The 13,361-nt window shown below is 40.9% G+C and overlaps 1 protein-coding gene across 1 annotated transcript in view; it reads right to left on the bottom strand.

Annotated features, from left to right (window-relative positions):
- Baiap2l1 (BAR/IMD domain containing adaptor protein 2 like 1) overlaps nt 1-13,361 on the bottom strand; it is a 98,019-nt gene that overhangs the window by 56,395 nt on the left and 28,263 nt on the right. The window contains exons 2-3 of the mRNA XM_036171987.1: nt 7,446-7,521; nt 978-1,064 (exon numbers count right to left, since the gene is read on the bottom strand). Of these exons, the coding sequence (XP_036027880.1) occupies nt 978-1,064; nt 7,446-7,521 (163 nt within the window). The remainder of the gene's footprint in view (nt 1-977; nt 1,065-7,445; nt 7,522-13,361) is intronic.

Raw genomic sequence — 13,361 nt, 5'->3', positions numbered from 1 at the left:
GATTGACTCTATCACACACAGCAGTGCTGCCACTAATCATGTAACACCACTGCAGATGTGCACTGTGCCCTCTGCTGCTTCACCAACTTTTTAAAATAAAGCAGCCAGAGAACATAAACCCCGCCTGTTCCACCCTGCCACCAGCATCAAGCCTCTAGCTTGTTCCAGCCTTTGAATGGGGTCAGTGAGTTTCTCAGGCAAGTCTGAAAAGCCTCAAGACTACTGGACACTGATTAGAGGGCATGTCACTCTACACACACACACACACACACACACACACACACACACACACACACAGTTTAATATGTTTTTCAGAATCCTTAAAGCAAATTCTTAGCATCTATACAATAAAACATAGTCAACAAAATTTAAAGACATGTAACATGTGGGTCTATTGGCAAAGTACCCCTGCCCTGCAGGAGATGACCGCAGCACATAGCTCCATAAATAGAAGCCCAGCTTCCCTTGGCTGTGGTGGGGGCTGCCTAGGGTGTGGTTATCCTCCTTGCCTGCACAGGGGATCCATTCATACCAACAAAACCGGAAAAATCACAACCAAAGGCAACTGGGGAAGCATGGGAGCCAAGAGTACAGCATAAAGGAGTCAAGGAGTCATTTTCCACAAGGTGAGTCATCAGAAGCACTTGGCCTGGTCAGAGGCCTGTCTCACCCACCTTGTTTCAAAATGTAGGTCACAGTTCTTCAAGTTGGAACTTCAGGGATCTGAGGTGACAGTCAGCAAAGGTAGGAGTAGAGTTCCTAAGATGCCTGGGAAGGGGCCTCTACCCAACCCCCATGCCCCTCTAAGGCTTTGCCTGCCCTCCAAAAACCTCTCCATTTTCATGAGTTAGTGTGAACTCAAACTACAGTGCCCAACCAGTTCCCTTTTGGGTTCTTGATCTGAGCCACCTGACACACTCTTATCAAACTCCTACGACAGCAGATTAGGTTTTTGTAAAAATGGATGGTCAGCTCACCTAGTTCTGTGGATACTGGAGACCCAGTGGCAATCTCACCAATCTTGGCCACTCCATCGTAGTAGGCCTTTCCAGCCAAGATCATAGCTAGACAGGAATGTGATACACAAAATCATTACTCAGACAAGGAAAGGAGGAAGTAACACAGGTTCAACATCCAGGTGTGCCTCTTACAAGAAGTTCTAGACCAACTGTTTCAGCAGGTGAAGTTCACAAGGCCCTGCCTGCTCCTAATGTCAGTTCCAGGGCATATGTTCCTGACATCAAACTGACACAGGGAACAGATACATTATGGGATACATACAGGTCAGTCATGTCATTACTCAAGGAGTCTTGAGTTCAGTAGCCTAGGAACCTGTTTCATGAAAGCACATTTTTTTTTTTTTCCATTAAAAAAGAGCCAGGTCTGGTGGTATAGGCTTATAGTTTCAGCTACTCAGAAGGCTGAGGCAGGAGAAATTTAAAGCCTGTCTAGGCTTCAGAGGGAGTTCAAGGCCAGCGTGGAGAACTTGATGGGACTCTATCTCAAAATAAAAATAAATGGGCTGAAGATATGAAGAGCAATTGCCTAGAATCCCTGGTGAAGGGCTGAGGGTATGGCTCAGTGCAGAGAGCTTGCCTAGCATGCACTATACCCTGAGTTCAATCCTTAATACTGTAAAAAGACAATCTGAGTCACAATTAACCAACACATTTGCTACTGGAGTAAAAAAAAAAAAAAATCTATGAAATTTGAAATACATTAACATTCTAAAAATTACAGACTTATCTAAAAAATAACCATATGTTCTCCTTCCTTTTCCTTCTAGCAGAAACAAGCAAAGGTTTTATTGCAGCAGAAGCTAGGTTCTCATCATCCTAAAAATGTTTCTCTAATTAAAAAAATAAATAATACTTTTAAAATGGAGTTAAGAATGTATACTGCTCTTGCAGAGGACCCAAGTTCAGTTCCCAGCATCCATGTTGGGAGGCTCACAACCACTTGTAACTCAAGTGCGGAGGGATCCAATGTCTTTAGCCTCTGTGGGCACCCTCACTCATATACACAATTTAAAATAATTAAATTAAACATTTTAAAACTGTTTTCTCCTTCAAACTGGCCCTGAAGGGTATTTGGACAAGGTATGTGCCATGGTGGAGATGAAGGCTGCCCATTCTATAAAGTTCTCTAATAAAGTCAGTGTGGGTCAGGCGGTGGTGGCGCTCGCCTTTAATCCAGCACTCAGGAGGCAGAGGCAAGGTAAGTCTCTGTGAGTTCAAGGCCAGCCAGAGCAGGATCCAGGACAGGCACCAAAACTACACAGAAAAACTCTGTTTCAGAAAAAAAAAAAAAAAAAAAAAAAGTCAGTGTGGTACAGATAAATGGCAGTCTGGCTTCTTTAGCTTTACAGGCAATTAACTTGAGAATGGTGTATGACAGACAAGCATTTCAACAAGATCCAGCCAAAGCCAGTGTGATTCTGGAGGAAAAAAATCTCCACCCTTCCCCTAAATTCAGAGACTGCCTTCACACACAGCAATCAGTTTTTCCTGGCACTCTGGAGAGCATAGAAACTTGGAACTAAAAGGGCCTCTGGCCCATTCTCTTTACCCACAGGACAGTAAGTGCTTTACCACTGAGATACATCCTCAGTCCTTTAACTGTATTTTTCATTTTGAGACAGGTCTCAACTAAGTTTTCTAGGCTACCCTTGACCTTGTAATCCTCCTGGCTTTAGCTTCTCAAGTATCTGGGATTACAAACCTATGCCACCAGGCCAGGCTAAAAAGTAAGTTGTCATCCATCCATCCATCCATCCATCCATCCATCCATCCATCCATCCATCCATTTATTGTGTGTATGTGTCTACATACACTCATGAATGCTTGTATGGAAGACAGAAGACAACCTTGGGTGCCATCCTCAGGAACATGGTCTACCTCCTTTGAGACAGGGCCTCTCATTGGCCTGGAGCTAATCAATTAGGCTAGACTGCTGAGCAATGAGTCCCAGTGCTCTGCTTCTCTCTGCCTCCTCAGTGTTGGAATTACAAGTCTGTGCCACCATACCTGATATTTTTATGTAGATGGTGAAGAGTAAACTGAGGTTCTCATACTTGAGTCAAGCACTTTACCCAAGACAAGCAATCTTCCCAGTCCCTATTTGTTATTAAGATAGAAAATTATATGTGTGTGTATATCTGTGTGTGAATATGTCATGTATATTTGGATACCTGCAGAGGCTAGAAGAAGACACTGGATCCCCTGGAGCTGGAGCTATATGCAATTGTGAGCTGTCTGGTGGTGATGGGAACAGAACTCAGGTCCTCTGCAAGACCACCAAGTGCTCTTAATTGCTAAGCCATGTCTCCAGCCCCTATTTGTATTTTTAATTCTCACATGCTAAGGAAGCACTCTACCACTAAGCTACACTACCACTACACTAAAAGATGGACTTTTATGGGGAACTATTAAAAAGATCAGATAATTCATCATGTATATAGGTGTAGCTGAAGATATTACAGGCCAAATTCCTGCCCCTGTAATTTTTTTATATTTCAGCATTTACTATAATTTTAAAAAATAAAAATAACTCTAGTTCCAGGGATCTGACACCTTCACACCAATGCACATAAAATAAAGTTAAATAAATATAAACTAAGGCTTTTATTGTATCTGCATGTAAGTTTAAGAAATGCAATATTCTGCTATATTACTATTTATAAGATTGGAGAAGAACTTATAGTGTAATTATCAATAACAGACAGCATTTATATAGACTTTTCAAGTCATTACTTAGCTAATCTACAGACACTGTTAAGACACGGGCGGGTAATGTTATCAGCTCCTTTTGCTAAAGGGAGTGGAGTGGAGCCATTTCTTGGCTATCCCCAAGGTCAATGTGAGTCAGTCACAGTATACACAACTCCTGCTGAGGTACTTCACTTCCTCAGTTCTAAATCATAGTGCTTTGGCTGGAACTGAAGAAAAAGCAACTCCACCTAAAAACAAGTGTGTTGCCAGTGAAGTGTCAAGTCAATAGATGATGTTCGAATGAGAGGTTTAGGTTGTAAAGTACTGATAACCTGAAGAGCACATTAGTGGGAGAGTACAGGATTACACAACAGTTAAAATTTCTGGTTTACACCCACACATTAAATTGAGATTTTTTTTCATTAACTGTTGACTTATATTTAAAACCATGTAACCTTCTCAGTCTTTCAAAGTAGCTTTGCTTTTTATTTTTTTGCCTTTTCACATTTAAAAAATATTTGCTTTGCTTTTATAATAAAGCTAAATTAACTTAAAAACCACGTAACTTATCCAGAACTAATAGTATTTTGATAACTTTGCCCCTCCCCTGCTTTGTGAGTTTCTGTTTCTTACTATTTAAGGAAACCTATGAATTCTTTTTTTTTTTTTTTTTTTTTTTTGGTTTTTTGAGACAGGGTTTCCCTGTGTAGCTTTGTGCCTTTCCTGGAACTCACTTGGTAGCCCGGGTTGGCCTTGAACTCACAGAGATCTGCCTGGCTCTGCCTTCCGAGTGCTGGGATTAAAGGAGTGCACCACCACCGCCTGGCCTATAAATTTTATTTTAGTGATTATAGCCGTGGTGGTCCTTGGAACATACTATGTAGGCCAAATTGGCTTCAAATTCAGAGATCAACCTACCTCTGGCACCTAAGTGCTTGGATTAAAGGCATGTGCCATGCCTGGCTGATAATATTTTTCTTAAAATATAGTTTCACTGGGTTACTGTTCTAAAGCCTCCATGGATCTCCCACAAGCCCACATTCCACAAGCTCATGATAAGATTTTTTTATAGTAACAGTTTCAGTGAACTACACCCCTCCAGATTTCCAGTCTATGCTTTCCTGAGACACTGGTGATGGAACTTGATTTGGCCAGTGTGGTATTAACAAGCATGGCTTACACAGGAACCTAGTAAATGCTAGGCCTTCAAGGCTAGTGCTGCTATAGTAAGGGCTAGGTGTGGTTTTGATGGAGAAAGGCCATCCAAGAACAGAGTATGTCAAGTCCCCAGTGGAATGTCCCTTGAGACTCCAGAGAGCTACCTTGCCGTTACAGGGGAAATAGAAAGTAGCACCTTCAGCCACCCAGTCTGTGGGCAGCTGCAGTATTTTCTGTAATAGTAGGTGCCTGGTGCTACACTGCAATGCATGGCTAAGCTGACATTGTCCAGTCCTACTTCTCCCAGTTTAGGGTGGCTCCCAGGGCTCCTATTTTCTGCTTGAAGCAGTGTATCTGCTGATATCTCCTATCTGTTAGTTAGCTCAAGCTCTTGCAAGGTTTCCTGCCTGCTCTGGTGGTCCACACCAATCACTACTGCTCTGCTCACTGTTGACAACGTTCTAGATTTCTCTCTCAGCCATTGATGTCACTCTACCTTTATAAACTATTGACTGCACTACTGGCTGACACCCTCATCTGTACTCCAAATTCTTTTTTTGTTGTTGTTGTTTTGTTTTGTTTTTGTTTTTCGAGACAGGGTTTCTCTGTGTAGCTTTGCGCCTTTCCTGGATCTCGCTCTGTAGACCAGGCTGCCCTTGAACTCATAGAGATCCGCCTGCCTCTTGCCTACCGAGTGCTGGGATTAAAGGCGTGCTTCACCACCGCCTGGCCCAAATTCTTACCAAGGGCTCATAAATGTATCTAAATTTATCAGTGGCTTCTGATATATTCTGATATATATCTAGATGGCCTTCAGAAGTTCTGGGAATACTTATCAAGTACAAAATCATCTCTAGGAGGTGATGAAGTAGTAAGAGCCCTTTGAGAGAAGTCTTGTTAACAGGAAGCTAAGCTGCAAGCAGCTCACTAAGTCTATTAACTATGCCTTAGAAAGTAGTTCAGGCTACACAGTTAAACATAAAAGTTCTACAGTGTTCTCCCTATGAAGACTGGAAACAGTGATGACTTTGTGGCCCAATGATTAAGCAATCGCCGAGGGGCAGAGGTAAGATCAGCCTCTTGCTCTCAGAGGAAGGAAACAAGATCCTAGAACTGTTGTATTTCCTGGTACTGAAAGCTGTACATGAAAATGCACAGCCATGCAGTCTACTTTTCCAGTGACTGCAACTATCACATTTCTTGCCATCCACAGCTTAGAGCCTAGGCAGTAAGTACACTCACTCTCTTGCTGGGCCACATTTTAGGGTGGTTATCAATGTATTCTAATAGCATTCACTTTTAGTAGGAGTGCAGGAGTAGCTGCTTATAAACCTCAGTGAAAGCCTTTCCAAGGTAGCTAGCAACCTGGGTCCCAAAAGAGAGGCAAATATCAACAGTTGAATTTATCTATCTATCTATCTATCTATCTATCTATCTATCTATCTATCTATCTATCTGCTTACTTATTTGTTGCGAATTGAAATTAGGGCCTCATTCATATTAATTAAGTACTTCTCCAGCTTGCACATGACCCTGAAAGTATATCCCAGCTAGCTGGTTGCTTGCCTGAAACTCATCTGTCCCTCTCTCCCTCTCCCCATCTCTCTATTTCTTACCTTCCTTCCTTTATCTCTACCTTCCTTCCTTTCTCTCTCTATCTCTGAGACAAGCTCTTGCTAAGTTGCCCAGGCTAGCACAGAACTTGTAATCTTTCTACCTCAGACTCCCAAGTAGCTGGGATTATACACTCATGCCATTGGGCCTGGCTTCAATTCCGTTTCAATGAACCACTTACTTTGAAATGATAATTTAAGCACAACCTTTAATGTAGATGTTCTTCCATTGAAGTTAAAAATATTATTTTTCATGTTACTATTTAAAAAAAAGATAATCAGCAAGTTGTTATAGTGGCTCGAAGTTGTAATCTTGGCACATGGGAGGGTGGGAAGGGGGACTGCTTGAGTTCAAAAGCTGGCTAACCTATGTTACAAAGTAAGATTCTGTCTCAAAACAAAAAAGTAATCTATCTAGAGGCAAGAAATCCTATACAGCTAAATGAATGTTTCTCATGTAGCAGGACACTAATGTTCAAATATTGTTGTGTAGCCCTGACTGATTTTATTATGTAGACCAGGCTGGCCTGGAACTCACAGAGTTCCACCTGCCTTTGCCTCCCAAGTGCTGGGATTGGAGGCATGTGCCACTGTACCACAAATATTCAAATGTTTTAAATATAAGTGTAGCTAGAGAGCTTTTCTCCAGAGCAATATCCATAGCATATAAGTTATTAGTTCACAAAGATTTGGTTTACAAAGTAGAAAAGTTCATGGAAATGATATTAAAGCCTAATTATATCAGAAAGCACAATTTTAAAGTTAAAATGTTACTTATAGTACCTTCACAATTACTCAATTAACTCACTGCACTGCCACTGCAAAAGTCCTGTAGATAAATTATAAAATTCCATTGAAAGATATTTTAAAAATGCAATGTTAAGTATTTCAAGATAAATACAATGTTAACAGATTTCATATGTGCTTTACATTAATTGCTATAGAAACAAATCAAAAGACTTACCATTCACTGCTTTTTCGTAATTTTTTCCTAGGTTTATTAAGTTTCGTAGCCCAGGATTAAATTGTTCCATAACATTCTAACAAACAAACACACAAAACAGACAAATTAATAAACAAAAGAGGGAGGAATATCTAGATTCTATCACTATCAGGTCTAGAATTCCTATATAATACAATGTACAACAATAAAGTCTCAAATTTTTCTGTTTCTTTTTTTTCTTTCCAGACAGGGTCTCAGGAATCCCAGGACTGGCCTGAATTTGCTACAGATCTGAAGATAACCTTGAACTTCTGTCCCTCTGCTTTCAGCTCCTAAGTGGTACAATTACAGACGTGTACCACCATGCCTGGCTTACAGTTTTGGGGATCAAACCCAGGGAGATTCACATATGCTAACTGAAGCCAAATCCTTAGCCTACAAATAATGCAGATGTAAAAATCCCAGTGAGCTCGATTTTCTGACCGGATGGAACAGGCAGCAAGGTGGATATAACCTAGCAGTTTTCAGTTGCCCAAGGGCTGCCTACAATCTGCTGTAAAGGAAGCAAGCAGCAGACATTCAAATCTCTATCATACCCCAGGGGACAGTGAGCCTGGAGGCCAAAGAATTCTCTCTGGCACAAGTAGATTGCTCATGGCCCTGACTCTAGCATTACGAAATAGTCTGCTTGAGCAGCTACCTCAGTTTAATTTATAATTAAGGGTAATGTTTGGGCTATGGAGTACGTAAAAACTTCAGGGTAATCTTGCTTTCATTTTGTCTAAACCTGTACAGTACAAACAACAAGCCACTCCCAGAGTGCTGGCTTTATGACCAAAATACATTAACATATGGTGACTATAGATATTTGTTCCATCTTGGATCAATAAGTTGCCCTATATTCATCCTTCCAAATGGACTACTCTGGTATCCCCACCGCTTCTCCCATGTATATAGTTATCTGTAGATGACCAAATGATAAAACATGGAAAATGAACCAACACTCAATGAGTCACATGCTTCACATCCTTCAGAAGGAAAAAAAGGCTCTGCATTAATAACTGGGAATAGACAACTTACAGTAATTGAATAGTGATAAAAACCACATTAAAAAGCCCACACCTCATGCTTTCTTATTACTCCCAAGAATGCTTCCAATCACATGGTTACTCTCCCCTTTATTACCACTATTCACTAATCTTCAATTTTCAACAGTAACTTCTGGCTCCCTTTTATAGTTCAGGAGGAGCTACTTCTCTATTATACTCCTCATTCTTCCTGTTTAATCGACAACTGGTCAGTCAATCATATTTATTATGACTGTAAATATTGGTTACTACAATTCAAGGAATGTACTAAAGATCACATTTCCTTTCTTAGTAATGCCTTTTTGTTTTTCCTCGAATAATTGGCTTGCCCTTCTTCCCTCTTGCTACTACATATCCACCCTCAGTCCTTTCCCATGCAGTGTCAGATCAAGCAGAGGCCTACCAATTCATTTCTCAAACAGAATAGCCAGCTGATCTCACATCTCATTTTCCCCTCCTAAAACTTCCTCTAAGGACTCTCTGTCCTCTCCCTCAGCCTTATCTGATTTCCCCCAAGTCTGCCAGGCTGTTGTCCTTGCATGTTCTTATCTGGCTGCCTATATCAGATTAGAGCTCTCATTCTCAGCCAGCGGGTTGTGGCCCACACCTTTAATCCCAGCACTTGGGAGGCAGAGGCAGGCAGATCTCTGAGTTCAAGGCCAGCCTGGTCAACAGAGTGAGTTCCAGGACAGCCAGGGAAACACAGAGAAACTCTGACCCTGTCTTGAAAACAAACAAACAAACAAAAGCTCACTGTCTACTTTCTTCTTTTTTGCTGGAAATTATTCTTCAAAACTGATGTAAGAATGATGTGAGAGGTGTATCTGTGCCCCCACATGTCTAAAACTACTTAAAAAATTTTATTTTTTGCTGTTGAGAAGTGGCCTTTCTGTTTGTTTGACTCTCCTACCCCTGATTCTTTTGGAGTGTGTGTTTGTGTGGATGACAGAGATCAATAACATGTGTCTTTCTCTATTGTTCCTCACCTTGAGTTTTGAGACAGGGTCTCTTATTGAACCTGGAGTTTGCCAATTCAGCTAGACTAGCTGACCAGCAAGACCCAGGGATATGCCTGTCTCTGCCTCCACAGTACTGGGATAACAGGTGTTTGCAGCTGTGCTTGGGTTTTATGAGGCTGCTGGAGACCCAAACTCAGGTACTCATGGTTGCAAGTAAGCACTTTACTAACTGAGCCATATCCCAGCTTCAGACTTCCCCCTCCTTTAAAGGTTTGTTTTAGAAGCCAGCTCTTTATTCCTATGTTGTAAAATCAAATACTGATCCACTTCATTGTGGGTATCTTTTCCATTTATTTTATGAGATGTTTGGTGGCTTCTAGCCATGTAGAAAATAGGTCTCTCAGATCTAGAAAATGCTTGTTTTACTTTTTGTGTCTTTATTTCTTTTGGAGCTCAGATGAAGGTTTAATTTTTTTTTTTTTTTAAAGGAAGGGTTTCTCTGTGTAGTACTGACTGTCCTGGAACTCACTTTGTAGACCTGGCTAGCCTTGAACTCACAGAGATACACCTGCCTCTGCCTCCCAAATGCTGGGACTAAAGGTGTGCATCACCATGCCCAGCCAGATGAAGGTTTTATGCATCCTGCATTTATCTAACTTTACCTTTTCTCTATTTCTCTACTGTCATTATGTTCTACATCTGAAAAACATTCTCAACTTTACATCCTAACTCTTTTTTGTTCTTTTTTAAGCTTTTGAGTTTTGTTTTCTTTTGAGAAAAGGTCTTGCTAAGTAGCCCTTGACTGGCCTCAAACTCATGATCCTTCTCCCTTAGCCGTCTGAGTGCCGGGATTACAGGTGAGTGTCATCATATTTGGTGCATTTTTATTTATTTATTTATTTATTTTGGACAGGGTTTCTCTATGTAACAGCTCTGGCTGTCCTGGAACTCATTTTGTAGACCAGGCTGGCCTCAAACTCACAGAGATCTGCCTATCTCTGCCTCCCGAGGGTACGACCACTGCCTGTCCTTACTGAATGCTTTTAAATATGTATGTATGTATGATGATGTATAAAATACATATATGTAATTTTTTCTAAGAGTTCTTTAGTATCTAACTCTTCCTTTTTAAAATCACCATTCTAGTCTTGGCTTATGATGCTTTGTCTTCTCTGAGTAACTGTAGAGTGTTAGTATTCTATTCCAGTTCCCCATGGCATCATATCCTAATTACATTTTCTTTTTTATCCAACTTCTGGTGTTATTATTTGTTTAGTTTATTTAGTTTTAAAAATTATTTTACTGTTTTATGTGTATGAGTATTTTGGCTACATATATGTCTCTGTATCACGTGTCTGGTGCCCACAAAGACCAGAAGTGTGTTGGACCCCATGAACTTGAGATATAGATGGTTTAAGTTACCACATGGGTGCTGGGAACTGAATCTCAATCATCTAGAAGAGCAGCCAATGCTCTTAACCACTAAGCCACCTTTCCAGCCCATTTGTTTGAGACAAAGTCTCTCTCTCTCTCTCTCTCTCTCTCTCTCTCTCTCTCTCTCTCTCTCTCTTAGGCTGGCTTAAACTCACAATCCTCCTGTCTCAATCTCAATAGTGCTGGGATTAAAAGTATGTGCCAACATACTTGGCTTCTGGGGATTTATTTATTTACTTATTTCTTTGTTTGTTTATCTATTTATTTTAAAAGACAGGGTCTTACTATGTCACTCTGGATGGCCTAAAACTCTGCCCCTTGAATGGTGGGATTAAAGGCATGTACCACTATGCTTGGCCATAGTGATCTTTTAAGTGAGTTTGGGGGCAGGAGAGATAGTTCAGTGATTAAGAATACATATTGATCTTACAGAGGATCCAAATACAGTTTTCAGTACCCACACCAGGCAGGTAACAACTGCCACTAACTCCAGCCCCAAGGGATCTGATGTTCTCTTTTGGCCACTATGGGCACCTGTGCACATGTAGTGTACACACACACTTTTCTTTTTTAATAAATCAGTTCATATTTACAAGTAAAGCCCTTCTTGCTGCTGCAAAGCTGTGGGTTGACTAGTGGCTTTAATCACAGTGTCTAGACAGCAAGTCCATGGGGAGCCTGGTTATGGATAGTACTCAGGACTAATGTTTCTACAGAGATATTGCTAATTCCCAGTCACCGGATAAAAAGGAGGGCATCCAATCAGATAATTAGCCTTTCTATCAGTCATGAATGGGGGTTGAGAACCAGAGTATACTGAACCACTGTCCGCCAAATTCCTCTGGTGTTTTCAAGACCCAAGCTCCAACATGCCCTTATATTAAATCTGGTCTGTAGGCAAAAGAATCAGTTCTCAGAATCAGATGGGATAGGGAAGGGAACCTGGAAGTTTAACCTTATAGGCATACATACTTCTATAGCAGCCCTGTGTGTCCTTGTCTCTACCCTTCACCATTGGGGTCCTAGGGTAAATGGCTCACTTACTCCCAACACTTCTCTATGGATCCTTTGAGAACCTATAAGTCAGCCACCACTCTAAACTCAAATGATACTTCCTTCCTTCCTTCTTTCCTTCTCTCCCTCACATGTCTTATGTACCCCAGGCTACCTTCAAACTCTTTATGTAGCCAAGGAAAACCTTGAACACCTTCTGAGTGCTGTGATCAGAGGTACTATGCTCAGTTTATGTAGTACTAGGGATGGAACCCAAAGCTCCAGGCATGCTAGGCAAGCATTCTAGCAACTTAAGCTACATCTCCATCCATATTACCCAAATCTTCTTTAGATGTCCTCTTCAGATCTCTTCATTATATATAGATTTGTGTGTGTGTGTGTGTGTGTGTGTGTGTGTCTTATTCTATACTGCTATCTTAGAAAAAAAGAAAACACAAGGGTGACTCTCCTAGGTCTACAAGTGGCCAAGTGGCCCCCAGAGCCTCTGGCTCCCATTCTTTTCAAGATGAACCCTCAGTACCTAGTACTGTATATCTGTAGATACAGTTGCTATTGCTCTAGTTTCTTCTTAACTCCCCTTTGAGCTTTTTATTTTTAAAATAGGCTAAGCCTCATAGAGTTATTAAAACAACATACATGCAAATGTATGCTGGTGAAATGGCTCAGCAGGTAAAGGCACTTGCTGCACAAGCCTGACAACCTGGGATTGACTCCTACAACTCATGGTGGAGGAAGATAAACAACCCTTGAAAGTTATCCTCTGACTTCCACACATGCTATGCCATGTACATGCTTAGCAAACACACACACACACTTTATAAAAACCACAAAATAACCTACTGTTCCTACACATGATTTCCCTTATCCTCATAATGACATTCTCTATAACCACAGTACATTAAATAGCTACTGGTACTACTATGGGCTATGATCTTATTTGGATTTTGCCAATTAAAAATATTTTTATCTTCTAATTATGTGATAGTTTTTTTTTTTAATCAACTTTGACACAAGCTAAAGCCACCTGAGATGAAGAAACCTCAATTAAGCAAATGCTTCCATAAGATCAGTCTGTAGGCAAGCTTGTAGGGCAGTGGTTCTTAATCTTCCTAACGCCACAGTCCTTTAATACATCTCCTCATGTTATAGTGACCCCCAGACATAAAATTATTTAATTGCTACTTCATAACTGTAATTTTGCTACTGTTATGAATCATAATGTAAATATCTGATATTTGATCCCAAGGGGTTGTGACCCACAGGTTGAGAACCACTGCTCTGGGGCTTTCCTTTTTCCCCCTTAATTAGTGATTGATAGGGGAGGGCCCAGCCCATTGTGGGTGGTGCCATCCATAGGTTACTGGTCCTGGGTTCTATAAAAAAGTAGACTGAGCAAGTCATGAGGAGCAAGCCAATAAGCAGTGCTCCTCCATGGCCTCTGT

This window comes from Onychomys torridus, chromosome 22, assembly GCF_903995425.1.
Source record: "Onychomys torridus chromosome 22, mOncTor1.1, whole genome shotgun sequence".
NCBI classification, from domain to species: Eukaryota; Metazoa; Chordata; class Mammalia; order Rodentia; family Cricetidae; genus Onychomys; species Onychomys torridus.
Note: the sequence above shows the minus strand (reverse complement) of the source record. Positions and strands in the feature narration are given on the sequence as shown.